The sequence below is a fragment of the Miniopterus natalensis genome, chromosome 14 (genome assembly GCF_054644295.1).
Source record: "Miniopterus natalensis isolate mMinNat1 chromosome 14, mMinNat1.hap1, whole genome shotgun sequence".
NCBI classification, from domain to species: domain Eukaryota; kingdom Metazoa; phylum Chordata; class Mammalia; order Chiroptera; family Miniopteridae; genus Miniopterus; species Miniopterus natalensis.
Window position 1 is genome coordinate 43,953,055 of NC_142094.1, and position 26,757 is coordinate 43,979,811.

At 56.6% G+C, this 26,757-nt stretch overlaps 3 protein-coding genes across 5 annotated transcripts; 1 reads left to right on the plus strand and 2 right to left on the minus strand.

The window, feature by feature from the left end:
* Window positions 1-9: 9 nt before the first annotated feature.
* PSD (pleckstrin and Sec7 domain containing) lies at window positions 10-12,862 on the minus strand. The gene is made up of 16 exons (XM_087824533.1): window positions 12,209-12,862; window positions 11,827-11,929; window positions 10,980-11,346; window positions 9,793-10,233; window positions 8,455-8,649; window positions 8,210-8,290; window positions 7,913-8,025; window positions 7,710-7,768; window positions 7,509-7,598; window positions 3,959-4,002; window positions 2,331-2,521; window positions 2,174-2,244; window positions 1,907-2,064; window positions 1,594-1,738; window positions 1,175-1,318; window positions 10-808 (listed from the first exon to the last, which is right to left on the minus strand). Exons 1-16 carry the CDS (start codon window positions 12,860-12,862, stop codon window positions 578-580), a joined length of 3,087 nt encoding a protein of 1,028 aa, XP_087680659.1. The 3' UTR covers window positions 10-577.
* Window positions 12,863-16,895: 4,033 nt separating this feature from the next.
* Window positions 16,896-18,898, plus strand: FBXL15 (F-box and leucine rich repeat protein 15). The gene is made up of 4 exons (XM_016220029.2): window positions 16,896-16,939; window positions 17,112-17,265; window positions 17,595-18,100; window positions 18,566-18,898. Exons 1-4 carry the CDS (start codon window positions 16,899-16,901, stop codon window positions 18,753-18,755), a joined length of 891 nt encoding a protein of 296 aa, XP_016075515.2. The 5' UTR covers window positions 16,896-16,898; the 3' UTR covers window positions 18,756-18,898.
* A 112-nt stretch (window positions 18,899-19,010) lies between these two features.
* CUEDC2 (CUE domain containing 2) lies at window positions 19,011-26,013 on the minus strand. 3 transcript variants are annotated; one of them, XM_016220026.2, is made up of 9 exons: window positions 25,894-26,013; window positions 20,873-20,956; window positions 20,384-20,527; window positions 20,231-20,292; window positions 20,016-20,143; window positions 19,750-19,932; window positions 19,555-19,616; window positions 19,418-19,478; window positions 19,011-19,337 (listed from the first exon to the last, which is right to left on the minus strand). In XM_016220026.2, the coding sequence occupies exons 2-9, from the start codon at window positions 20,944-20,946 to the stop codon at window positions 19,191-19,193; spliced, it is 861 nt and encodes a 286-aa protein (XP_016075512.2). In that variant the 5' UTR covers window positions 20,947-20,956; window positions 25,894-26,013; the 3' UTR covers window positions 19,011-19,190. The 3 variants fall into 3 exon arrangements, with proteins under 3 accessions (XP_016075512.2, XP_016075511.2, XP_016075513.2); XM_016220025.2 differs by having other exon boundaries at window positions 20,873-20,959; XM_016220027.2 differs by lacking the exon at window positions 25,894-26,013 and adding an exon at window positions 23,008-23,237 and having other exon boundaries at window positions 20,873-20,959.
* Between the last annotated feature and the right edge of the window lie 744 nt (window positions 26,014-26,757).

A 26,757-nucleotide genomic window follows, 5' to 3' on the forward strand; every position in this document is an offset into this window, starting at 1 on the left:
TCCGGCCAGCAAGTTCAGAGCAGTTTTAATGGGGGCGGAGGTGTATAAAGGGTGGGGCCCACTGAAGGAGGGAAAGCAAGGCCATGCTGTCCCCGGCCTGTGTACAGGGGCCTGGGCATGGACACCCTTCCTCCACCTCTGAAAAGAGAGAAGGTGAGCCCTCAAGGAGGAAGGAAAACCAGCTCACCCCCAACTCCTGGCCTCTGTCTGAGCCAGGCCCCAGGATGGAGGACTGCTGGTGTCAGGGGTGGGGGTGGTCTCAGCAGAAAGCGGAAACGTTATCAGGCCTCCCCCCCCAAAAAAAATCAAAAGTCCAGGGGCCCTGGCCCCTCCTGCCCCAGCCCCCAGTACGAAAAAGTGCAAAACATTATCACAAAATGGGGTCTCAGAGGAGCCCTAAGCCTCAGCTCCTGAGGCCCATGCCCTAGCCCTGCGCTGCCCCGGACACCGCGTCCGGCGCGGTAGGGCCCTAGGCCAAAGGGCCCTCAGGGGTTGCCCGAGGCCGGCCCGGGCTCAGGCAGGGCCATGTCATGCAGGTGCCCAGTGGGCACCACCCCACCATACTCTCATCCCCAGCTCAGGGCTTCCTATGCCCACTGCCTGCCCCTACCCGAGGCTCTGAGCCATGACACAGAGCCCGGGGCTGGCTGGAGATACTGGGCTGCAGGGAGGAACCGGAGCGAGGTGGGGGGACTCCATCCTCCGTGCTTCCAGCCTGGGCCAGTGCTGCCTCTACCTCGTCCAGCTCTTCATTGCCAGCCTTCAGCTTGACCCGAAGCAGCGCTGCATATGTGCCATAGCGGGATTTCTGAGGCAGAGGGGCAGGGGCTGTGAGCCGACTCTCCACCCTCTGCCCATCCCACCCCATCTCTACCCCATCTGGACCAAGGAGGGACACCGAAGAAGGCTAGGAGATGGCAGGTTCTTGCCCATTTCTGAAGCCCCCAAGGACTGTGACACGATCCCCTGGTAGGTTGATGACCCTCTATGGGCTCTCAAGATTGCCAATTTTAACAGCCAATGTTTCTTGAGCCTTCAGAGAGTTGGGAAACTGAGCACTTGACAGACATCTCACTTCAATACCCTAGTGAGTACAGAAGTCAATAACCACTAGTCTGAGCCTATATTGGGACACAGAGGTCCTGCTAATGGAGATAGGTGCCCGGTAGCTCACCTCAAACTCCAGGTAGGCCTCCTTCTGCCGCTGCTCCTCAGCCTCCTTGCCACGGGCCTTCCTACCCAGTAGGGCAGCCCTGTGCTCCCGCAACTCACTTGCCATGGCCTTCAACTTGGCCTCATGGGTCCGCACCTGCTCCTCCTAGAGGCCAGAGGAAGCACGGTCAGGGTTACTCTAGCATACACAGTGCCTTTGTGCAAGTTTATTTAAAAGGTGCCCCTTCCTTAGGATGAACAAAGTACTGTGTCTGGATTCACAGCTTGGCAAGTGGAGCTCAGCCTCTACTTGCCCCACCCCACCCCCACCAGTGTCCTAGTGCAGTAGACATCTACATATCATGTCAGCAGCCTTGACTGTAGTTGGCCTGAGGCTGCCCTACTCCATCCCACTGGCCACGTGGACAGAGTTGGGACTACCTGGGAGAGGCGGGTGGCAGCGCTGGGCAGCAGAGGGCGGCTGAACTTTTTCTGGGAACTGACAGCAGCTGGGAAGGGGGGTGCAGAGAACATGGCAGCCACCACATTGATGCGAGTGATCCAGGACTGCATCTGCTCCAGGCTCCTGAGGAGATAGCACAGCAACTTGAGACCTGGGCCCAGGGCTCCTATTCAGGAGTGCTAGTCCTGGCTCAGGATGCGGCCTGAGAAGGAAAGAATCCAGGAACAAGGGAGGGGAGCAAGCTGGGAATGGAGAGAAGGGGTCTGGGATGGGCAAGAGGAAGACACTCACGGAGCCTGGAAGAGGAAGACCCGCCAGTCAGCTGTGCGTAGGTAGAAGACGTGGGGTCTCTTGCTGTAGTCGTTGGCACGAGTGGCCAACGCGTGGTGGATGCTGATGGCATTCTTAAGCTCTGCCTCCGATAGGGCCTTCCCAGGCTGGTACTCCTCCTGCGGGGGTGCCCATCTTGTCCTGGCCACAGTCCCAGCCTGGCCCGGCCCAGCCCAGCCACATTCCCCAGAACCAGATCAGCCCCCATCCCTTGGGCTGGCCCCGAACCTTCTGCAGGTAGAGGATCATGCCCTTGAGGATCCCGTGGAAACTCTTCCAGCCCCGCTTGCCCCGAGGTGCTGGGGGGAAGGAAGATAGGTCACGGGAGGACTGGGACAGGCCGACTCCCATCCATTCCCCCAGACCCTTCCACCAGGACACGTACTCTTCCTGCAGTCAGGGTCTGCGTGCACCTTTCGCACCAGGGCCCCATGCTTGTAGACGGTAGCCCCAGGCTCGGGAGTCAGGTCCAGGAAAGGGCTGGAGCCGCTGCCACTGCCCCCGCTGACCCTCTTGATGACCTTGGGGTTGGGGTCGGCCAACTCAGACAGAGAGCGTCTCAGCTCCTCCTCGTCTCTGCAGGTGTGATCACCTCATAGGGGGCTGGCCATGAAGCCATACACCCCCCCTTTCAATCCTGGCCCTTGCCCACCCAGGAAAGCCCTTCCAGTGTTTGTAGTGATGGAGGGTGGGGGAACTGCTACTCTCAAAGGGTGTGGCTCCCCTCAACCTGAAGCATCTGGAACCATGGCTCCCACCTCAGACCAGGTCAGCTGTGTCTCCCCACTCAGATCAGGGCTCCCTGAGGCAGCATGGCTTCTCCCTCAGATCAGAGCCCCAAGGGTAGGGCCGTGTCAGTCCCTTCCTCCCCTCACGTGTAACCAACCCCATCCTCTCCATTTCTGCACGCACACACACACAAACCTCACACACAAACCTCACGCCCTTCTCTACTAGGACAGACACATGTCTGACTCAGCTGGCTCAACCACACCCAGCACCAGCTCACAGCTTGTTGGCTAAGTGGTGGCAGACGCTGCTGCTTCTTAGTGGTCCCCTAGTACATCCCTCTCTGCAGGCTGTCAGATATCATCTGAAAAGTCTGATTCTGTCTGGTCACTCCATGCTCAAGAACCTGCAAGCTCCCTATTGCCTCGCACATGGAGCTATAATACATTTCTGCCAACATTCTCCTTCTTCCACTCTCCAATCAGGCCTGCCTCCTCTTGGTCTCTCCACCCCATACTCATTTCAGCCACCACATATTTGCCTCCCAAATATCAACTTCTCCCTTTCTCTTCCCAAACGTTTCCCCTCTTTCAAGGCTTGCCCCTAAGTCCTAATCCTCCAAGAAGCTTTCCCTGACCTTTCTCTGCACCCCAATCCTGAGCTCTGCCACCTGAGGTCTCTCTCCCACCTACTGGGAGCTCCCAGCTAAACTGAGCAGTGACTGGACTCTCAGCAGATACCAGAAAATATGAGTGATTTATTGACTGTTTAGATGAGGACTCTATCATCAGACAAGGCTAAAATGGGACCTTCTCTCTCAGACTGGACTCTTCCAAGACTTACTCTGAGTCTCTGTTTCCACTGGGGCTGTAAGAGTGCACAATGTGGTTCCTTGTTCTGTAACACTTTGGGCTCCCTAGGACCCAAGAGGGGACTTTCATGCTATTGCCCAAGGTCCTACCTCCAGAGACTTCTGCTTTCCCACAAGGGTTGCCAAGGGACCTCCCGTTCTTTCCTTCTCCTCCCAGGCAAGCTGACAGTGGCCACTTACCCCAACCCAGCTTGTCATAACAACCCAGCTAGAGACAAGACACAGAACTCCAAGTCCAGGCAAGCATCTCCAAAGAAGGAAGTGAGGCCCTTCACTGCCTCTCATGCCTCACCCACTGCCCCGGCCCTACAGCCCCAAGACTCACAGGGCCCACCTCAGCTCTCTCCACCTCTCCAGGCAGACCCTTCCCCACCCCCACATCCCCACCCCCACCGCACAGCCCCAGGACTCACATGGCCCATTGCAATTTTTCATTCTTGATGGAGCTGTACAAGGCCTGAGGAGGGAAAAACAAATCAGGGCAGTGTGGGTCGATCTTGGGGGAAGGTGCACTATGTACCCCGATGCCAGAGCTCAGAGCCCTCCCTCCCAACCTGGGGGAGAAGAGAGAACTGAGGGAGAGGGCAGCAGGGTGTAATTACCAAAAACATAGGCTCTGGAACAGAGTACTAGGACCGGGGCCCAGCTCTGCCACTTTAGCTGCATGACTTTAAGCAAGTATCCACAGGGAAGAACATAGTGCATATGACTGATGCACAATAAATGGCAACTGCTAATATTATCTTTACTGTTGTTATTGTTAAGAGATCATCCTGCTCAGATCCTAAGTGGGAGAAGCACAGCTCTGGAGGAAATGGAAAAGAGCATCCCAAGAAGCTCGCCTTTTCCCAAACCTGTGCCTTGGACCTGTTCCACAGGTTAAAACCACACAGAGCATATGGGGAAACTGAGTCCCGGGAATGGGAATTCACCGCCACTTCTTTCCTTGGCTAGTGAGAACATATTCTGATGGCTCCCAACCCCAGGAGTTGAAACCTTCCCTCAACCCAGACTCCCCCACCAAGCCAAATGCCAGGGTGGTCCAGCCCCCAGCCCACTCCCACACTTCATGTTACTAGAGAGTGAACATTCGTTTAAAAGGCAGTTGTTTTAGCTTCCAAACTCTGCACACCCCAAACTCCCTGTGAATTCCTAAACTAGTCACTTTCTCTCAATATAGTTGGCCTGGAGGACCTGTTGGGGTCTTTGGGTGGTCAGAGGACAGAACAGGCTCCAGGAGTAGCGCAGGAGACCCCTCTTCTTGGGAGTGGCCTGCAACATGGGTCCACACTAGGGCCTCCCACTGTGGGGGTGCTTCTGACAGCCTGTCTGAGTGGGTGTGTCCCCAGCATGTGCCTGTTGGGCTAAGTGTGTGGTGCGATGCTGTCTGCGTGTGAGCTGGGTGCAGTGGTGACGTCGACACCTTCTCTGTGACGGGACACAGCCCACCCCCAACACACCAATACTTCTGACTCTCTCACTGCCCACCTCCATGCCAAACAGCCCACATGAGCACACCCTGTCCAGGGTTGAGTACACCCCACGGCATCCACCCTACACACGGCACAGCCCAGGCTTAGGCACACATAGCTTCCCAGCACACACCCAACCCAAACCCAGCATAGCTTGGACTCTAAACCCTCACTCTCCAACTCTCTGGCCAGGACCCTGAAGTGGCCACCGATATCCAACCTGCCATCCCTGTCTCCAGCCTTCCAGTTCATCCCCTGCCCCATTTGGCCCCCAATCACATCTTCCTTCCAAAGTTCTAAACCCCATCCGTGAGCGCCAAGTCACGCTCCCACCTAAAAGACCCAAAGGCCCTTTAGTTCGAGATGCCCACCTTGAGCGGCGGGTCTGTGCTCTTCCTCCTCCAGTCTTTGCCCACCCCTGGCTACCCCTGGGCGCCAACCCTGCTGGGCTCCCCCCTCATTCCCACCAATGTCCCCTTCTGCTCGTGCTGCCTCAGGTGCCTCCCTCCAGCCGCCCCCTCAGCCGCGCCGCCCTGGCAACCCCCGCGGTCGCCCCCCAGCATGGCGTGGGCCACAGCCCCAACGCCCTCACCGCCTTTTTCTTCTTGCGGCTCTGCAGGCGGCTGACCACCAGGTCGGTGTAGAGCACCGGCTTGAGGCTGCGCGAGCGCTGCGGCCAGCCGTAGCACAAGGTCTCGGCGCCGCGGTGGGTGCGCCCGTAGCGCACGGAGCACAGCGAGCGCGAGCGCAGCCGCCCGGCGCTGCTGTGGATGCTGTTGACGCCGATCATGCTGGCGGGGCCGGCGCGCCGCGGCCCCGGGCCATACCCCCGCCCGCCCTCGGCCCGAGCGGCCCGCGGACGGCTCCCCCGACAGCCGGCGCGCGGGCCCGGCCCGGCTCCCGCGGACGCAGGACCGCGCGGCGCCGGCGATGTCGGCTCTGCAGCTCTGCGAGCGGGAGGGGGCGCCGACAGCCAGGGGAGGGCGAGGGCTGGGGCGGGGACCGCGCAAAATGGAGGCGTCGGACTGAGAGGGTGGCCCCCCCAGCGGCGCGCCGCCACGGGGGAGGGGCCGAGGGAGGCCAGTGAGGAGCACCTGCGCCGGGGCGGGGTGCTCTAGGGGCGGTGGGGGAGGCGCTGGGAGCCCCCAAGCCCGGGGCTGGGAAGGTGGGCGGACCCTGGAGGGTCTAGAGCTCCCTCCCTGCTCGTCGGGATTGGGAAGGAAGGGGGCGGTGAGGAGAGAGGTCGGAATGCCTCCTGGAGGCCCTTTTTTACTGATCTGCCATGAAGCCAGACGGCAGCGCAGGATAGAGGCAGCCCTGGAATCGCACTGGCCTCACCCAACTCACCGACTCGCAGATAACCTCAAACGCCCTTGTGTGTACCCCAACTCAAGTTCACACTCCCCAGTTTAGACACACACCTCAACTAACCAGATGCACCAATTCACATTCACCCCAACTCATGGGCACTACAAATTCAGATGCACACCTCGAAATTTAGTCATTAACTCACAAGCATGCACCCCTCTACTCACGGCCACATGTCATAAATCGGGGTCAATTCATAGATGTACACCCCAACCACATAGCACACAACCTACGCCCCAACTCAGACACACACTCTAAATCATAAGCACCAAAGCACAAACATACCCCAAATCAGACAAAACCCATTGCTTCACCGATGCCCGAAATCATACATATACAACTCAACTCAAGCATACCCCCAATTCCCAATGGATACCCCCACTCAGATACGTTCCCAAACTCAGAAATCCAGCACAGCCCAAGTTCACAGACAAACCCAAGGACACACCTATGCAGACACATTTATGCGGTGGCCCAGAGACCCTTGCCAAATCTGGGGGTTTCAAGTGAGCCCAGGCCTCCCTGGGTGAAACTTCACTGGAGGAGTGAACCCACGGACTGGATGCCCCTCCGCCTCCCATCCTACCAGCCCCAGGGGAACTAACCCCGCAAGGGGCCTGGGCTCTGGGCTGCCCACCAAGGAACCAGAAGCACAGTATCTAGTTCCAGTTGGCGCTAACTCTCCGCCAGAGCTTGGAGAGGCCTTTGTCCCTCTCAGGCCCCGCTGCCTCCTGTGGGATGGCCTTCGTGACTGTAAACTCTGGGGCAGGGGAGTGGCGGCGGAAGAGGGAAGCGGTATGCCTGTGTGCCTCCCGCGCCACGCAGGGGCCCTTCCCATCTTCAGTGGACACAGGATGAAGACAAATGCAGGGTCCAGGGTCGCCACATCACGCGGTTTTCAGAGCCGCCTCCCCTCCCCCCGCGCGATGCGCGGCCGGGACTACACGTCAGTGCGCATGTCCCGGAGAGCCTGCCAGTGAGGCTCCGGGGAAGGGGCGGGACCCAGGCTGAGTCGCCCGAGCCCAGGTCCCGGGGCAGGGGCCCTCACCTCACCTTCCGCCGACGCCAGCCAACAGTTCCCTTGTCCCTCCCCTCCAGCTACCTGTGCCCGCCCGCCCCCCACCTTGAGCAGCTCCCTGGGGAAGTCGCCGCCTTCGTTGAGGCCCTCCAGGTTCCCGATGAAGTCTCCGCAGGTCATGCGCTTTCCGATGTTCTAAGGGAGGGAACAGAGGACTGTGAACCTGGGTGACCCTGGGCCTTCTGGGCCTTGAAGTCTCTGGACAGGGTCTATTTTCTGGGCTCCTTCCCGCCAGACCGCACTCACGTGGCCATGGAGATCGGTGTTCAGTAGCATGAGGGCGCAGGTCAGCGTGTGTGCGCCGTCTAGGGTAGAGTTGACATTCAGCCTCCGCCACCTCCCAGGGGCTCTTACTCATTCCTGCACACATACTCATGCACCTATGCACACACACAGTGCCCATCTGCCTCAGTGCCCAGCCGGGAAAGCCCTGCCCCTGGCCTCCTCACCCTCTGAGGACAGAGCTCCAGGATTGCACTGGAAGTATCTCTGGGAGAAGTGGGCCAGCACGCGCTCCCGTTCCTGGGTCTCACCCATTAAGGCCAGCTCCTTCAGAAACACCCTGGGGAGGAGGGAAGGAGCATGTCACCCCCACCCAAGGTCCCCTTACCAGGTAGCCCTGGCTCTTGGGAAGGGTGATGTCAGGGCAGCTTAGGGGAGGTGCAGGAGCTCAGAGGGGGCATAGCTGAGGCCCTGCACACCAGGCCTGGAGAGCTGGGGCTGCCCTCAGAGGGCTCAACACCCACCTGAGAGCTTGGTCCAGAGTCATGCCCGTGAAGACAAAGAACTTGAGGTACTCTCCAGCCACAAGTTTGCTGAAGTCATTGCTGTGGGCAGAGCAGAGAGACAGGTAGAATCTCAAGGGGAGTGGGAAGGGGCCAGGTGGGGGTTACCTAGAAGCCTGGGGGCATTAGATAGAGGGGATGTGGAGGTGCTGCCCACAGGATGCATCCCTCTTCCCCCCTTCTCATTCCCAGCCCAGTGGCTTTACTTCTTGCCCAGGTGCCGGGCCACATCAGCCTTCCTGAAGCCGTCTAGTCGGTATAGCCTCTTAGCTAGGCGCTGCGCAGCCTCCAGGTCTGCTTTTTGCCCATTAGACAAGGTGTCCGTGCTTCCCAGAGCTAGCCGCTCTGTGCTGTCCAGCTCTGAGTCTGAGTCAGATATCAGCTGGCTCAAGGGTGGTTCGCTGCCAGGGTAGAACACCAGCTCAGAGGTAGGGCAGGCTCTCAGGGGCCATCCAGATCCTTCCTCTGCCTCCAGACCAGATGGCAGAGAAGGGGAGACTGGGACATGGGGAAGACATTTTCTTTTCCCCAGAGGGGATTGTACAGGTTCCCTCCATCATAACCGCCTCTCTCTGGAAGTTCTGCCTCAAGTCTAACCCACATCCATTTTGCTGCTGTGGGAATTCTGGCTGCTTCCCCAAAGCTCCCTAAGTTTGCTGTTACACATAGATTCCTTATCAGCACACTGGTCCTACTCAGTACAGTCTTCTATCTCTAAGAATATGGGTAAGGGTACCATAGATAAGCTGTCAGGGAGGAACAGTAGATGGTGAAAGATTTGAGGGCAACAGAGACAACTTCCCCCTCCTATGTCTTTCCTCCTCCCACCTTTTAAGGAGAGGAGACTCCTCCTTCGTCCTTCTATACACAAAGAAGCAGGTTCTGGGATAGAGGGGACTGTGGGTCAAAGTGCTCCCCCTCATCTCCTGTCTCCTCCTCTCCTTCCCTTCCCACCCCAGCTGCTCTACTTGCAAAGCCACCTGTCACCCAGAGACAGAGGCCGGAAACTCCTGGTTGCTAGGCAACCCTGTATCCCTGGCCACCCCCTCCTGTTGCCATGGCTTCCATGACTGAGAGGGTAGCTGGCAGAGGGGAGAGCAGAAAGGTTAGACTGATGAATGGACTTCCTGGAGAAGGGTGAGAGACTCCTGATTGGAGGGGGAGGTGGCAATGGGAGAGGCTGATGGCTGCATCTTTGGGAGAAGCCTCCAGGCTGGATGGGCACGTAAGGTCACAAGAATTCTAGGCAGGTTCCAGGCTCTGTCTGGGGAGGGAAGGGCCCTCCTGGAGGGCATCCTTCAATTCTGAATCATGGTTTCTCGAGTCACCGGATCTGAGACCAAGGGGGAGGGCTGTAAGGGGCTCCCCCTCCCAGTCAATGGAAAGGCCTCCAAGTGGGAAAACAGGGCATCTGCATTCCCTAACCACCCCTATCAGGGGTCAGAAATATAAACTACATCTTCACACTTAGGCTCTGTCCCTTGGAACAGCTGTTCCTAGAGCTCTGGTGGCCTTAGGTCTGAGAAACCAAAGGAATCACTCACCTGCCTAGGGGTGCTGTCCCCAGCCCAAAGCTGTCCTCTGAGCGGCAGGGACTAGGGGGCTCCCTCCCTGAGGCCTGCTTGGCTGCAGCCTCTGCCTCTTCTTCTTCCCCTCTCTGTGTCCAAGGCCCATCAGCAGCAGAGCTTGTACCAGAATCCAGTTCAAGAGGGGCAAGTGGGGCAGGAGCAGGGGGATCAGGCCGGGGGGTGGGCGATTGGGGAGGCAGCTCAAAGGTAAAGAAAGGGCTCTGGGTTGGGCCAGGTGAGGCCAGGGCCTCCAGTGAGGCAAGGCTGGTGTAGGAGGTGCCCTTGGCCCGGTGTGACTCCAAGATGGCTTCGAACACACAACTGAAAGAGTCAGGCCCATCAGCCGAGGGGCTGATCCCAGGTAGAAAGGGCACAGGTGACTTGAGAGGCCCCAGGTGAGGCATCCGGGTGCCTGTCCTGCAGGGGCAGGGAAAATCTCTGATCAGGGACCTATAGGACAACTCTCAGGTAGCATTTCATTGAACTTTCATGCTGACTCTATGGAGGGGATTATCACCTACTTTCACAGTCCCCCAACCCCCTTAAAAAGCCATTTGGATAGGGGCACCCCACCACAGGTTCTCCAAGCTATTCAGGGCCCTGGGGCACACCATCCCTATGCACCCCCAGCACCCAATCCCCTCCTTCTCTCCCCCCTGCTAATCTCCCTTTCTCCTCCGCCTCCCTGATCCTCTCCTCTCCTGCCATCCCATTTCTATTTCTGGCAACATCTCAGAAGAAGATGAGGCTCAAGCTGCAGTGGGGTGTGAGACGGAGAGGAAAGCCCCCACACCCACACTCCCCACTGTCCACCAAGATCCAGGATCTGGGTTGATGCTCTCACACCCCCAGGCTTCATTCTGGCCTCTGGCATCTCCTCAGCCCCTTTCTTCACTAGAACCCCTTTCCTCCTCCATCCTGGCTGCCCCCCTCCTCCCGGGTTCTTGCTGATTCCCCCACATCCCCAGTACTCTGCCAGGCCTCAGGGATCTGTTCAGAATCTCCTGCCACACTGCCCTGTTGGCACCACCAGCTTGGTCCTTGCGCACCCCCCCAGCCCGTCTCTGTTCTAGTCCCTTTACCCCAGCTCTGCCTTGGGCCCGTGGGAGGGAAAAATCTGCTTTCCTCCCCCCTCCCCCTCCCTACCCCCCCCCCCCACTCACCGGGCGCCCTCAGAGGCCTCAAACACCTCATCGTCAGCATCCTCTTCCCCACCTGCCTCATCCTCGGCCTCCTCCTCGCCGCCGCTGCTCAGGCCCAGACGGAGGCCGAGGCCCGGGCAGGGCCAGGGGGCAGGCAGGCGGACAGAGCCAGGCAGGCCCTCGGAGCTGGGCTGACTCTCGATGGCCGAGTCAGCCTCCTCCCGCTCAGCCAGAACTTCATCGATGTTGGTCTCTCGGTAGCACCTCAGGGGCACCGTGTCCAGGTCGGTCTCGGAGTACTTGGCTGCCTGCCCCACAGCCACCCCAGAGCCCTGCCCTGAACCCACCCCAGGTGGAGATGGGGGGGCCTGCTCTGGGGGCTTAGCACCTGCAGTATGCACAGGCATCGGGTCAGGAGGTTATCCAGGCCAGCTTCCTGTCCTGACTCTGTTCTAGAAAGGAACTCAGCCCCACTGTCTCACATTGGCAAGAAATTCTTTCGCTCTCTAGCCACCATTCCTGCTACAAACTCAGCCTGGTACCGGTGGGGCTCATTTCAAATCAAGTTCTTGTCAGACAATTTTGAGGGGCCTGAGGGAGATCAGTCTCTTTTCTACTCCAAGGACTGATCCTTGATATCCTGCCATCCCCTCCTTCCACCACCTAGCTTGCTGCAGGTGCCCAACCCAGCCACCACCCCCTAACCCCTCCATCCTAACACAGGTGGAAGGATATAGGCCTGAAGAAGCACTATCTGACTCAGGAGCCCAGGAAAGGGTTGGGGGAGGTTTAAAGGAAGGCTTCCTCCTATGCCTCAGCTGCTGTGGAGGACCTGTCCTGTTCCCCTTGCTTTAGCCCCAGGCCTTACCTGAGCTGGGGGGTGCCAAGGAGCCATAGAAGAATTCCCATTTGGCTCGAGCGATCCTCTGGGCATGAGAGGAGACTTCCCGGGGTGAGGACCAGGTGTCCCCCTAAGCCAAGGAGGGAGAGATAGACACAAACACCCAGAGATAAAGCCAGATATGCAAAGACAAGAGGACATGGGATAGAAGCACAAAGAAAAACACACAGGAACAGAGATGGAGGTACAGAGACAGAGGGACAAGCACAGAGGACAAGAGAGAGACAGGCTTAGAATAGGATTGAAGGATTCAATGAATAACCCATGGGGCCAAAACTGCCACAGATTCAAGTCTTGCCCCCTTCACTGGGACTCTGGGATTCCAGGGAGACCAAGGGAGGTCGCATACCTGGTTCAGGAGTCCAGTGTCAGCAGGTCCTCGGAATAGTGTGGCCAGGTGCTCAGAGGGCCCCCCCAGCCCATTGGGAAGAGAGGAATAAAGGCCATCTGCCCCAACCTGAGGTTGGGCTGGTGGCCCCTGTAAAAGGCCCTGGCCGCCAGGCAGAGCTGAGCCTCCTCCGGCTGGGAGTGGGTCTGAAGTGGATGCTTCCAGCCGCAACTTCCGGTTGGAGCCCGGCCCAGGAGCTGGAGTGGGCCTGGGAGGAGAGACTCCACCCAGGTCCCAGCTCCGACTCAAGCCTCCGGGAGCAGGTAGCCCATTCAGTGGCCTCACGCTGGCCTTCTCCACAAAGCGGAATATGACCACGGAGCTCCGGGCCCCTGGTGGAGGCTGCCCAGTGGGTGAAGAGGGTGCCCAGGGTGAGGGAGCAACACGGGGTGAAGGGGAGCCACGCAGGGGTGTACAGGGTGCTGTCACACGTCCCAGCTCCCGGCCTTGGGGACCTGGACCTGCCACTCGCCGTAGCAGGGAGCCTGTGCTGCCATACATGCTGGCTGGGGGACTCTGGGGCACTGGGCCTTCTGGGAGCCATCGGCGTGGGCATCGTGGTGGGGAGATGGCACAGTCGCCTTCTGAGCAGAAGCGCATGGCACCCTGGGCCATGCTGGGGCCGGGGGTCAGGCTGGGGGGGCAGGGATGGCGAGGCCAGGCGGGGAGTGAGGGGGCAGCATGCTCTTCAGACAGGCCTGCAAGAGAGGAAGGGGAGCAGGGGGTGAACTGCCAGGGAGTTGGATGGGCAGGAGAAACAGGGAGGGAAAAGCTGTCTGGGGCCACTGAGCACCAGGGGCTTGGGCCAACCTGGGAATATGGCATCATTGATCCCTCCCCTAGGGGTGATCGGGCCTCCTGCTTAGGCTACTTCCATGGAGGCCTGAGGAGAAAAGATTGTTTCCCCCAAAAGGCGACTGGATTCTCTCCTTCAACCTGGGGACCCTGAGTATCACCTTGGGAAGAGAGAGGAAGCTATTTCAGAAGCGGAGTGAGCCCAGAGTCCCTGTGGCATTTTGGAGCTACTTCTGGTGGGGGGGAGGGGAGAGCAGGCGCCCCACCCTCTGGACCAGGAGTGTCAGCCAGCCATCACTATCATGCAGCCATGAGTGCCCACAGTTCCTCTTATGGAGGCCCCAATTCAGGCCCCCTGGAAGGAGAGGAAAGAAGAATTGGAGAAGGAGGATTATATAGGGACCATAAGGAGCTGAGAGGCATAGGGTGAAGGGGAGGGAAAAGGTCTGAACAGAAGCTGCTACTCCTAATACATACGTGATGAATGGGAAAGGGACATTTTTGTCCTTAATACAGGTACACACACTCATGCATACACACATACTTAAGGACAAATAAGTCAATATATAGTTAAACACATTAATAGGCTACACCTTCCAGCACACACAGATACAGGCACACATACACATTGCTCAAAGACACACCCTCACATACTCTACAGTCATAACAAATATGTGTGTAATGGAAAGGCACATTCTTGTTTTACACACACACTGTCATCAAACAGGAACACACAAAGAGATACCCAAATATACACACAGGGACCATCATTCTCCAATGCTCACAGACACACAGGCATATCAGATACAGAGACCTACCGATCACAATTGCACACAAATACAGATACACACTCACACCGTACTTAAGCAGGGACACACACCCTCTCTCCCAACCCCCACCAGTCACTGGTCTCTGGAGGGGGAGGCTGCACCAGACCCCTCTCTTTCCTTTCTCCCCCCAAGGGTGACAGATCTCGTCCAGCCCAGGAGGGACCATACAGGGGTAAAGGGGCCTCTGGTGGCAATGCAGAGTAGAGGCAGAGGTCAGGAGCAGCAACCCTGCTTGTCAGGTTCCTGAAGCTCAATTGAGGCCCAGCAAATCCCCAGTGCAGCCCGGACTCCAGCCGCCTCAGTACTTACCGCAGCTGGCCTGGAGCTGGGGCCGAGGAGAGGGAGGGTAGAGGCTGGGCCCAGCTCAGCTGTGAAGGCAGCGCGGCTCCCGCTTGCTCCCGCTTTCTCCAGGCCCGCCCGCCTCTCAGTCCCTCCTCCTCCCCCCTACGCGTGGCTCCGGCGGAGCTAATCCCACCCCACCCCCACAACCCCCGCCTTCTCCCAGGGCGCTGAGCCCAGGAGGTTGCCCGCCCCTCTCGCTGTTAGTTCTTAGGGCCCCGCTGGGTCTCCCGCCAACCTGAGACCCGCCCCTGACGAGGGGGAGGGCATATGGAACCCCTGGTTCTCTTCCCCAACCCTCACGTGTCCCACCCCAATCGTGTCCACGTTCCTCCCGCCCACTGCCCCCTGAGCCACACGCAGGACCCAGCTTCACACGCGTGTCCCACTCCAGACCCCACTCGTGTACCTAGGAGGTTGCCACATGACCTGTTACATGCCACACGCGTTCCCGCCCCCACGAGAACGCGGCGGCGCCAAGCACACGGTATGGGTGTAGGCTGGACCCGCCCCTAAATCCAGGAGACCATCAATTTATGGAAGAGAGACTTAGGGTACACAGTCTCAAACCCTCCCGGGTTCTGAGTCTCGGACCCAGGAGACACAACCCTGACCATTCGCCCGGGATGCAGTAGGAGGGATATTAACCAGACTTCAGGAAGACTTCCTTGATGCCCGAGTTAGGTGGCCGTCTAAGGGTAAGAGGTTAGACGGGATGACGGCGGGGCTGAAGGTAGTGGGGGACAGGCAACCCTTGTGCCCTTGGCCAAGGTAAAAGGAGACCCATCTATTTTTAAGGAAGCGCCGCTAGAATTACTATGGCAACTGCTCTTCTAGGGAAAGCCAGGGTAGGCAGATGGTGACCACGGAAGGAGGAAGGGGTCTGTTTGGGTGGTCGGGGGCCGCGAGGACGTGCGAGGCGGGGACGCGCGGGGCTCACCGCGGGGAGGGGCGGCGCCGGCTCCGCGTGGTGCTGAAGGGGACAGCGCCGGATTTGTCGCACTGCGCAGGCGCAGAGGCGCTAACAAAGCGGGGAGCGGGAGAAGGCGCGCGGCCGGAGGTGCTGCGCGCCCACGAGCCTCTATCTTAGCAGAGGTGGATCCTTCCAGCTGTCCCCTCCCCAAGCAGGCTGAGGAAGAAGAAGCAAGTCCCTCACCCAAGCTGATCCTCTTTGGTCCTTCCCCGCTGCTGGCTTCTCTCTTCTCGCTGCTTTGGGAGATGAAGGGATGTGGAAAGAATTCTGGGAAACCCAGGATGCCTTAGTTCTCTATCCTGACTCGCTTGACCCTGGACAAGGCGCTTCCTCCCCAGGGCCTTTGTCTCTTGTTTACAGTGGAATGACAGCACAGACCTGCCCACCTTGCAGAGGTGCCCGAATAATGGATGGGAAGCAGTTTTCGTTATAAAGAGGCAGGTGAATCTGTTGCACCGAGAGGGCAACCCTGCTGGGGGGGGGGGGGGCAGCGTTCAGACACCAGCAGCTCTCGGAGTCCTTTACACTTTTACCACCAATGGGTGATGGGGAAAGCACTGCTCCAGGGGGGTTCCCCGGAGTGGACCCTGGAACTAAGACCTGGGAATGTGGGGATGTGGTGAGAGGGTGGCCCAGAGTCTGGGCCCAGAGCTCAAGGGCGTCACTGCGCTAGGGCAGCTCAGACCCGGACTCCACAGCGAAACCCTCAGACCAACCGAGAAGCAGTATTCCTGGAGGGCTGAGCTGAGCTGAGCACGCATTTTTCTCAGGACTCTAGAGCTCCTAGGGAAAGAAAGGGACTCTCGGCTGGAGATGTAGTCTTTATATATATATCTTTATTGGTTTTAGGGAGAGGGAGAGAGAGAGGAAGGGAGAGGGGGAGATAGAAACATCAACGATGAGAGAGTTGTCATTGACCGGCTGCCTCCTGCACACCCCCGACTGGGGATCAAGCCCGCAACCCCGGGCATATGCCCTGACCGGGAATCGAACCTCCCTTGATCTCCTGGATCCTAGGTCCATGCTCAACCGCTGAGCCACGCCCGGCAGGGCGAGACGTAACATTCTTAATGCGCCCTACATCTCTCCCCCAAGGTGTAAACCCGTTGCAAATTGTCCGGGAGTGGAAGGGGTTGGATAGCTCTGTACTTCACAATTAACCAGGAATGGGAGGCTTGGGCAAGTTTGTTTGATGGAAGAAAAATTCTAGCTTCGCCCATTCAATTCATTCAACAATTATCGAGCACCTACTGCTTGCCAGACAGTAAGAGCCTAGTTTCTTCCCATTTTTCAAAGTCCCTAAAAGCGACAGAAGGCAGAAGGCAAGCCCAGAACCTTGGAGTTCTGGCTCCGCCCCTTCTGCGTTTTGGCCTTGCTTGCTCCTCCCATCACACTTCTCTAAGAACCATGCACTGGCCCAAGACAATAAAAGAAGCCAGTCTCTGCTGCATCATTGCCTTCTTTAGACTCGGATCTCGAGCCCTGTAGCGGAGAAGGCGAGATCTAACGTTACAACACCGGTCTGTTCTGTCTTCAGTAGCCGCAGTTTCGGGATCCTTCCGGAACGCTTTCAGATAGGCTCCTCAGTGAGACGGCACTCGATTGAATCAGTCTGTCACTACAGCCCAAGAAGGCGGGTTCACCGCAGCTGCTCCAAAGCCAAAGCGAGAAGACCGTACTGCGCACGCGCAGTAGACAGCCGAAGGAGCCACAGATGGAGCCGTCCGGAGGGGAGCAAGAGCCCGGAATCGTCAGGTACCTAGCACCCGAGGGGCCGAGAGAGTGAGGAAGGACCTGGGGGAGGGGAGTTGACCCGGGACCCGGCCTGGAGGCCAATCCTAGGAGCCAGGGCGCAGGAGCATAACGGAGGCGGACTCGCAGGTAACAGCGGTCCGGGGACACCGCTGCCAACGCCCTTTACCCATAGGCTCCTGGACCTGCCTTGGGAAGACGTGCTGCTCCCACACGTCCTGAACCGGGTTCCCCTGTGCCAGCTGCTCCAGCTGCAGCGCGTCAGCCGTGCCTTTCGGGCCCTAGTGCAGCTGCACCTGGCTGGGCTGCGCTGCTTTGACGCTGCTCAGGTGAGCCGGAGGCCGGAGCCCTGCTCGGGTCTCGGTGCCGCCCCCCGCCCCGCCCCGCCTCCAGCCCAGCCCCCAGTCCCTCTGTTTACGGTTCCGGACTTTCTTGCCCTTCCTGGAATGCCGGGGGAACGATCCACCAAGCGGGAAGTACTCTCAAAGGGCGAGTACTGGGTATCAACTCAGAGTGCGCGTGGGGTCTCTCCTGGGAGGGCAGGTGGCAAGCCCCAGAGGGCAGGCTACTGCCAGGAAAGAACTCATCTGGGGCGGATAGACAGCGCCCGCCCCGTCCCCAGCACCAGCTGAGAGTCGAGGTGCCTCCCCGCCCGCAGGTTGGTCCGCAGATCCCGCGGGCTGCATTGGTCTGGCTGCTGCGGGACGCCGAGAGGCTGCAGGAGCTGGCGCTGGCACCTTGTCACGAATGGCTGTCGGACGAGGATCTGGTGCCGGTGCTGGCGCGGAATCCGCAGCTGCGGAGTGTGGCGCTGGCCGGTTGCGGACAACTGAGCCGCCGCACGCTGGGAGCGCTGGCCGAGGGCTGCCCCCGCCTGCAGCGCTTATCCCTTGCGCATTGTGACTGGGTAGACGGGCTGGCGTTGCGCGGTCTCGCGGACCGCTGTCCGGCCCTTGAGGAGCTGGACCTCACCGCCTGCCGTCAGCTCAAGGATGAGGCCATCGTGTACCTGGCGCAGAGACGCGGCGCAGGGCTCCGCAGCCTCTCTCTGGCGGTCAACGCCAATGTGGGGGATGTTGCGGTCCAGGAGTTGGCTCGGAACTGCCCGGAACTCGAGCACCTTGACCTAACTGGCTGCCTCCGCGTCGGAAGTGACGGTGTCAGGTGCATGGGCCTGGGGCTGGTGGGATGGGAGGAGGGCAAGCACTTAGCCTCTGGGGGTAGAGGTAGACAGTAGTCAAAGATAGAACTGGGGTTTCTGGATATTCCTGTTACCACAGCACCCTCATCCTGAACAGGAAAGGCCTCTAGGATTGCCTAGACCAGAAAGCCCACAGTTTAGAAACTTTGTTGAACCAGTATTTATTTACACATTGGCAGTTTTCACCTAGTCAGATTCCTGGCTTTTCTTCAACCAGAGGTGCTGAGGAGCAGTAACGCTTTTAAGAGACAGGAAGTCTCCGGTTCACTGGAGGCATTAAGCATATGACCCCGATCCAGACCCCTTCCCTTGTGTATAGAAGAAAAAAGTATGCCCCAAGATAGTGAGATACATAGGGGCTCTGCTGGCTTCCCCCACTATGGGTGTAGGGGTTTCACGCCCTCAGCCTCACTCCACTCATCCCTCAGGACTTTGGCGGAATACTGCCCAGCGCTGCGTTCACTCCGAGTGCGGCACTGCCACCATGTGGCTGAGCCCAGCCTGAGCCGCTTGCGGAAGCGCGGTGTGGACATCGACGTGGAACCACCGCTGCATCAGGCCCTGGTGCTGCTGCAGGACATGGCAGGCTTTGCACCCTTTGTCAACCTGCAAGTCTGACCCACCCACTGATGGGGCACAGCTGGACTGTGTGTCCGGGCCTGACTATGAACTGTAGGAAATTGGACTATGGGGGCCTCTAGTAAGAGGACAATGTCCTACCCCACTCTGGAGCTTCAAATAAAGTTTTTTACCCCCTCCTGCCTGGCGCTGCCCTGTTGGAGAAAGGGGATGTGAGGCTGGAAGAGAAGGTCAGGCAGACACAGTCCCCCAGCACCCCAGTTCTGGGGCATAAATGACCAGAATACACTCATCTTCTTGGGGCCACCTTTACTGTGCCCATGGGCAGCTCCAAGAGGTTAACATGGTGGGGCAAGGAGGTAAGAGAAGATGTAGAGAGGGGGTCAGGATTAGGATGGGCCCTCTGGTGGTGTAGGGCTCCTGCATCCCTCTGGGATCTGATCTAGAAGGCTCTAGCAGAATCTGGCGAATGCCTCAGTGGAAGCGGTATTTTCTGGCTGGCTTGAGGTTGATGTATGTAGCCTTCATCTCCTCGGCCTCAGGGTTCCGCACATCTTTGAATCGCTCCCCCTTGGTGCTCACTACCTGGTTGTCGATGTATCGGATCAGCTTCTTGGGGGCCTGTCAGGCAATTAGTGAATAGCAGAAGCCAGGAGACAGTCCCACCCATTCCACACCCCTGGCAGCCCCAACTCTCTCACCTCCTTGGGAGCCATGGGCCTGTGAATCTTCTGATCCTCTGCGCTATCCACCATCATATACCTGCGGAAAACTGGCTGGTTGAAGCTCCTGCCACCCTGGGAAAACCGTTTAAGAGCCCAGCCCAGCCCAGACTCACTTCTGCAGGATGAAGGACTTCAGCTCATCCTTTTGGGGGCTTCTGAGGCGCCTGGGCAAGTCCTACAGAGGGGAAAGCCTCTTACTAGGTCACCAGTAAGAGAAGCATATGGTGATAGGACAGGGGTGGGGGCTTTACACTAAGGTGCAATGTAGCTGGGGCTACATGGGTTAGGGGGCATACAGCAGAGGATACCTGGTTGGGGCTATCCCAGGCTGGAGGCCCCTCCTCCTTCCCCTCTACCAGCATCTGCACAGCTTCTTCCAAGTCCCCCCGAGCTTTGGCCAGGACCCACTGGGCCTGCTCCACCGAACAGGTAGGGAACACCTCCAGGAGTACATCCACCCCTGGCAGCAGCTCCTCCTCAGCACTGGCTGCCTGTGGGCATAAATGTTGACAAAAGGCAGTACTTCCTCCTTTTCTGTCCCCTAGCTCCCTCATTAGTACCCTCCTCTACCAACCTCATCTTGGGTGTCCCCAGTAGCAGGAGAAGCCCTAGTCTCTTCTTTGAGCTTTTCAGGTCGCTGCAGGGGCTCTGGAGAGATGGGCACCTGACACTGGACCTCAGAATTCTGTGGTTGCAGGTTCTCTTAAAGAGGCAGAGAGAGCACCAGGTTTGCCAGAGCTTTGAGGATGAGGGTTATAAACCATCCAAGTGCCTGATCCCCAGACTCACCTTTGTTCCTGGCACCACTCAACTGCCCTGAGAGCTTCTGCATCATGTCCCCTACTGTACCCCTGAAAAAACAAGGAGGATGGTAAGAAGACAACTCTGCCCACCCTCCACAATCAGCTAGCACCCCTCCTCTTGGTCCCACGCAGGCCCCACCTTGGGATGTGGGCAAAGCCAGGCACATAGGCCTCCATCATCTCAGTGAAGGCCTCCATATCAAAGTTCTCATCTGACGGGCCTGAGGGGCCCAAATCCTCCAGGACCCCGAGAACATAGGAGAAGATGACCTCATCCAAGCCGCTGCAAGAAGGGGACAGGACAAGCAGTGGGTAAAACATTGGATACTTCCAGCACTCCCATCTAGCCTAAGGCTCCAGCCCTTGCCTTCATGGTGTCCATGAGCCAGACCTCAAGCCTTAAGGCCAGAGACTATTCCACCCTCCCTTAGAGCTTTGGTTTCCCATTTGTCCAACAATGGTGACGGACAGGATAAGAAGGCCATACAGCAAATCATAATCAGCCCTCCCCCACCTCCGGAATAGGGCTGTGATCCCATCCCAGTCTTTCCATTGGCCATGGCCCAGATACTGCCAGGCAGCTCCAACCCTAGCCCTAGCGTGATCCTTCTAGGAGAGCTGCTTCTACCTGAGGTCAGCCTCTGGGAGGTGCGTCTGGACAAAGGCAAGGAGGGCTGCACTGACAATCCTCTCCAGCTCCATTCTCTCTCCTCTTCTGAAGGGACACAGATGTAGGTTTATCAGGCCCTCTCCTGCCTGCCCCTACCCACTAGGCCCAGGGGCGGTCAGCTCCTCCCTCCTGCCCTGCTGTGGAAACCATTTGTTAATGTTGCTCATAGCTTCCAGCTCTCCAGCCCTCCCTCACTCCCTCAAGCAGAGCCATAGCCCTCTCCCTGCCCATCTCTCCACCTCCTCCAGCCTGAGACAGGGCAGGGTACTGTGTTAGGAGAAGGCTTCCAAAGTGACAGTTCCCCTCACCCCTCCCTCTGACCTCTCTCCATCTCCCCACCCCATTCCCCAGCAGCAGGCACAGACCCTCTAGTAAGAAACCAAGGTCTTGAGGTCACATGCCTTCTGGTTGAGGAATCCTATCACTGAGAGGGCCACTTACCCCCAAGTCTAACCACAAGGGGCCCATTGTCCAGCCCCCTAAGGAGCAAGCTTAAGGACACAATCCTCCCCACCCCCCAAGAATGGCCACCCACGTTCTGGCACAAAGGGGCTTTTCTGGCTCCAGGGCCTAGATAGAAGGGGTAGTCTTCCATGAATTCTCTTCCTGACTAATCCTTGCCCTTCTAGTAGCTTGGGACTATCTACAAAGGACTTTCCATCTTCCTTTCAAAGGCCTATGGAGCCCTAAAGATCTACCCCTCCAACCTCCCCATTCCTTCCTCACTCCCTCCACTCCCACCTGACCAGCCTCCTTGCTGTTCCTCAAACTTGCTGGGCTTCTTCCTATCTCCTCCAGATATCCACATGGCTCATTCCCTCACCTCCTCCAGGGCTCTGCTCAAATGTTGCCTCTTCAGAGAAACATTCCCTGACTAACCTACCAAAATAAGTATTCCTCATACTCCCTAATCCCTTACCCTGCTTTATTTTCTATATAGCTTTTATTACATCGTAATGTTATTTTATGTTTATTTGCCTATTGTCTGTCCTCCCCCATAGAATGTAAGTTCCAAGAAGAGGGAGGAGGGAGGACTTTGTCTTATTCATTGGTATAACCCCAACACCTAGAAAAAGGCCTGCACATAGTACGTGCTCAATAAATACTTATTTACTTATTTCATTCCCACCTACATATGTCTCCCAAGTCTGTATTTGGGAGTCAGGAACACATAGATGGTAATGAATGGCTCCAGACCCATAGGTCCAAATGTCAGCTCTCCGTCCCACTCAGAAGACTCAGAGGCACCTTAAATTCTACCTACTCCAAACTCACTATATTCTCCCAATATACATTCCCTCTCCAAATATGCACCTTCTCCTGTTTCACCAGCTGATACAAACACTCATTCACTCAGTTGCCAACCCTGAAACTTGGGGATTACCCTTGATTTCTCCCTCTCTCAACCCCACCTGCTGCACTCAATCAATACCAAGTCCTGTCCATTCTACTCCCTTATTCGTCTCCATTCTATCCACTTCTCCCCAAGTTGTCTGGCTTCTGCTCCAATATCTCTACCAACATTTCTTAGGCTAGGTCATTAGTTACTTTTTCAGGTTTTGCTCTAATTAGATTGAACCATATGAGCTTGCCAATATTGCTTGATTTTGATTTACAAAGTAAAAAGAAAGGGTGTGGCTCAGCAGTTAAGCATCGACCTAGGATCTAGGAGATGGAGGTTCGATTCCCGGTCAGGGCACTTGCCTAGGTTGTAGGCTCGATTCCCAGTCTGGGGTGTGCAGGAGGCAGCCGATCAATGACAACTCTCTCATCATTAATGTTTCTATCTCTTCCTCTCCCTCTCCCTTCCTCTCTCTGAAACCAATAAAGATATATTTTTAAAAAAAAATTTTTTTTAATTAAAAAAAAAAAAAAAAGGATGTGTGCCCTTCCAAGCAGTATTAATGTTGGTTTCTAAGGCATCACACTCTCCTGTTTTCCTTCTACCTCTCTGGCCATTTCTTCCCAGAGTCCTCTCTCTGCTACCCTGTAAATGTGACAGCAAAGCTCAGGCTCAAAGTTGTTCCTCCTTTCTTCTTACTCTGTACCCTCTCTCTCTGGAAGATCTCATCTAGGCCCACATCTTTATGTACCAACTCCATGTCACCAAATCCCAAATGTCCAATCCTCTAGACCAGTATCTTCTGTGGCACACCCAAGTCTTTTACTCCTCCAAAGCTGTCTTCAGTAAATGCATGTCCACACACCGGGCTGTTCCTGTCACAAGCATGGGAATTATCTTTGACAACCTTTCCAGATCCAATCAGTCACCAAGCCCTGACAATGTATCTCTCAACACATCTACTTCTCTGCATTTCTACTTCCACTCTGCTCCATCTCTTAACTGCAAGAGCTTCCTCACACTTCTCCCCACTACCATCTTTCACCCAATAACCTATTCTCCACAAAAATCAGTTGTGTGACCATTACAAAAAAATGTTTTTCCTGCTTGAAATCTATCAGTAACTTCCCACTTCCCTTCAGATAAATCCAGATTCTTTTTGTGGCCTTTGATTCAGGGCCACACCCCTGCCTACCTCTCTCTAGCCTCACTATGCACCACATCCTCCCGGGATCGCACTCATGTCCACTCTGGCTTTCTTTCAACTTGCCAACACTCAAGCTCTTTGGTGGCAAAAGCCTTTCTATGAACTGTCTCCTCTACCTAGGCAACCTTCCACCTCCACCCCTTCACTTGTCTAATTCCTTCAGGTCTCAGTTTTAAATTCCCTTCCTCAAGGGACATTGTCCCTTACCCTCTAGAACTGGTTTGGGTCCCTGTATATACACTCTCATTGCAGACTGCCTTTTCCTCACTTACCAGCACCTTTCACAGCTACTTGGGCAATGTTTAATGTTTCTTCCAACTGTTTCATGAGGACAGGGACTACACTTATTCATCAATGTACACTCAGTATGTCCTGTGAACTAGATACTCAATAAATAGTTACTGCCCGCTTTACAGGTGAAGAAAAGGAAGCTCAGTGAGTTTAATTACTTGCCCAGAGTCACTTGGCTTGACTGTGGTAGTCAAGACTTAATTTCAGGTCACCTAGTTAAGTGTATAATCGAGGGGCTACTCTGGGGATAGGAGGATAACAAGACTTCTCAGTGGGTTGAGACAGGACTACCATCTATGATCAGTTTCCTGGTCCCCTGAGTGTAACACAGAGTTGCTATGACAGCACAGGGGTCACTTTGGACAGCAGGACTGAGAAGCCCTAGCCTAAGGGCAATGCCTGCCCATTGCTCCAGACCTTAGCATGGGCCCTGGGAAGGAGCCGAATTTCTCAGACCAGGCATACCAGATCACCTCATGCAGCTTCCCCAAGAGGTCAGCCACCTTCAGAGACCACATCTACCATGGGTTACAACAAATCATGGTTGCTGACAGTTGCCTGGCAACCTCTGCAGGGACAAATGCCCATGGATGCTGAATGAAAGCCCAATTTCTAGGGAAGAAGCTTTAAGGAATGTGCCTGATGCCTCTAGGTTTCTAACCAAGGTCTGAGGGCCAGGGAGTTGTTATTGGGAAACTCCTCAGCATGCCCAATGTCTTCCTCCTCTGAACTTTCGGACTACCTTGTCTCCTAAGGAAACATCCTCCCTCCTCCTGTTTTTGAGCTGCCTAAACTCTACCCAGCCTTCAAAGTTTGCACTTCTTTCTTTCACCCTTCTCCATCCCCCTAGCCTTCCTCACTTCTTTCCTGCCCAGAGGCTTCTCCTAACATTTCTCTCCACAGTCCCTGGGAAGTTGCAGCCTGGGCAGCCAGCATTCTCCAGGGTAAGAACATGATTTCCATAAGATTTTTCAAATTCTGGATGTAGCCCACAGAAACCCATTACTCCTGGGGGCTCTAAATCAAGACTCTCTGGTTAATGGCAAAAATGAAATGTGGCTCTTGTCCTGCCATGAGTCCTATTTAAACACCTTTGATAATAGTAATAATAGTTAGCATTTACTGACTGCTTACAATAAGCTAGGGATTGCTCTATGCACTTTACATGTATTAATTTACCTAATCCTCACAATAACCCTAAAATATAGATACCAATATTATCATTTTCTCCCATTTTACCCAAAAGGAAATAGGGAACTGACAAGTTAAGTAACTTGTCCATGGTCACACAGCGAGCAGATTTATACCCAGGCAATATGGCTCCAGAACCCTCACTGTTGTAAATCCTCCTCCCCTGCTGGGTGGGCCCTCTTGCCTACCTCACAATCTTTGCTCACACCATTCTCCCCACTTATAACATCTCCCTCTACCTCTCGTTGTGCAGGATTCATTTCCTCCCAGCAGCCAACCCTGAAGGCCCCGTCCTCACTGCCCCCAGCTGGCCTGAGAGCATCCCCAGAACCAGGCACAGGCCTGGGCTCTCCAGATGATCCATACAGACCCTCTGGGCAAACAGCCTGGGAGGAGTACCTGGGGGAAGGAGTACAGTTCCCTTTGGGTGGGGAGGTGCTCAAGGTGGAGGGAGAACAGAAGGCCATGTGGTAACCAGTGTGGAAGAAATCCTGTGGCACTCAGAGGGTCTAGTATGGAGGTATTCACTGCTTTCCCAGCACCTATGAAGCCCGGCCCTGGGGCCCTAGTTCCCTAAGGCAGGTTCTAGAGGACATCATTGTCCCCTCACCCCGAATCAGGTCTTAAAGGCGCCAAGGGCACTGATGGGTACAAGATATTCCGGCATCCAAAGTCAGGCGGGAACACAAACGGATGGAGGGGGCAGCACAGGAAGTGGGACCGCAATGATGGCCGACCCCTGAAGCAGGAGCTCCCTAAACTGGCTAGCGGGGTATCCGAAAGGGTCCAGAATCGTGGGCCCGAGAGCATGGGGATGCGGTTGCGGCCCTGCGGGGACACGTGACGCGGGAGGCCTGAGCAAGCTGGGGTGTGCCTTGATACAGGCCAGGGCAAGAATCAGAAACGGGGGCCCGGGAGGTACCATGGGGGAACACACAGGATAGGTACCCTGGGTCAACGCTCTCTGCGCCTCTCCTCGCCCCGGGCTGGCGGCTGGAGGGGAAATCACCTGCTCCGTCGGGCGGCGCCGGCGACTTCTCCCGCGCGGTGCAGCTCTCATCCCCAGCCCCACCAACGAGATCAAAGGCGGGGCCCAGAGCGGCTCGCATCCAGAAGCTCCGCGGTAACCATTTTTGAGAAGGGCAGATGCCCACACGTGGGCGTGGCTTCTGCTCCCATTTTCCTTTGTGTCAGGGCTTTGGCGGGGCTCCCGCAGCGGCCATTTTTGTTGCGGGGAGGAAGGAGTGGAACTTGGAGGTCCGGCCAGTGGGTGGAGTCGCAGTACTATCCAGTGTCTTCCCATTCACCTCCTGTCTTCGCCACAAAGTCTCCGCCTTCAAATTCTATAGCTTTTTCCTGCTCTCCTTGTCTCTCCTGCCCTTCCACAGAACCGTGACCCCTTCCCAAATCCCAGTGCCTCTTCCCCTTCGTGTACAGTCCTGATTCAAGGCCTGTCATCCAATCCACTCAGGTTCTGACTTCCCCACCCTATCTGTCCCCTTAGCATTCCCTTAACAGAGATGTCTCCCCAAGACTAGGGTAGGTTTACAGGGTCTGGGTCTTAGGACCGCAGAGCCGGGCTGGATTAGGGAGTGGGGGTGGAAAGAAAGTGTTCTGGGTGAGAATCGACCTGAGCTCAGATCCTGGACGCACTGCAGGCCATTCTTACCGCCAGTGCCTTCACTCCCATGTTGGCAGGGCTTCTCATTTAAGACAGGACATCTGAACTCCAGGACCCAGCAAGGCCTCAGCTTCCTCTTTCTGTTCCTGCTGCCTCAGCTTCCTGGTGCTACCCTGTGGGGAAGCCCACAG

Excerpts from the sequence above, each read along its gene's own strand:
- PSD (XM_087824533.1), bottom strand. The coding sequence starts at position 12,862 with ATGGCCCAGGGTGCCATGCGCTTCTGCTCAGAAGGCGACTGTGCCATC. Across the intron at positions 11,930-12,208 it reads ACACTGGACTCCTGAACCAG|GGGGACACCTGGTCCTCACC; the intron begins GTATGCGACCTC and ends TCCTTGGCTTAG. Across the intron at positions 4,003-7,508 it reads TCCCCAGGGAGCTGCTCAAG|GCCTTGTACAGCTCCATCAA; the intron begins GTGGGGGGCGGG and ends TTCCCTCCTCAG.
- FBXL15 (XM_016220029.2), top strand. The coding sequence starts at position 16,899 with ATGGAGCCGTCCGGAGGGGAGCAAGAGCCCGGAATCGTCAG. Across the intron at positions 16,940-17,111 it reads CAAGAGCCCGGAATCGTCAG|GCTCCTGGACCTGCCTTGGG; the intron begins GTACCTAGCACC and ends CTTTACCCATAG. Across the intron at positions 18,101-18,565 it reads GTCGGAAGTGACGGTGTCAG|GACTTTGGCGGAATACTGCC; the intron begins GTGCATGGGCCT and ends CTCATCCCTCAG.
- CUEDC2 (XM_016220026.2), bottom strand. The coding sequence starts at position 20,946 with ATGGAGCTGGAGAGGATTGTCAGTGCAGCCCTCCTTGCCTTTGTCCAG. Across the intron at positions 19,933-20,015 it reads CTGGGGACACCCAAGATGAG|GCAGCCAGTGCTGAGGAGGA; the intron begins GTTGGTAGAGGA and ends TTATGCCCACAG. Across the intron at positions 19,338-19,417 it reads GGCCCATGGCTCCCAAGGAG|GCCCCCAAGAAGCTGATCCG; the intron begins GTGAGAGAGTTG and ends ATTGCCTGACAG.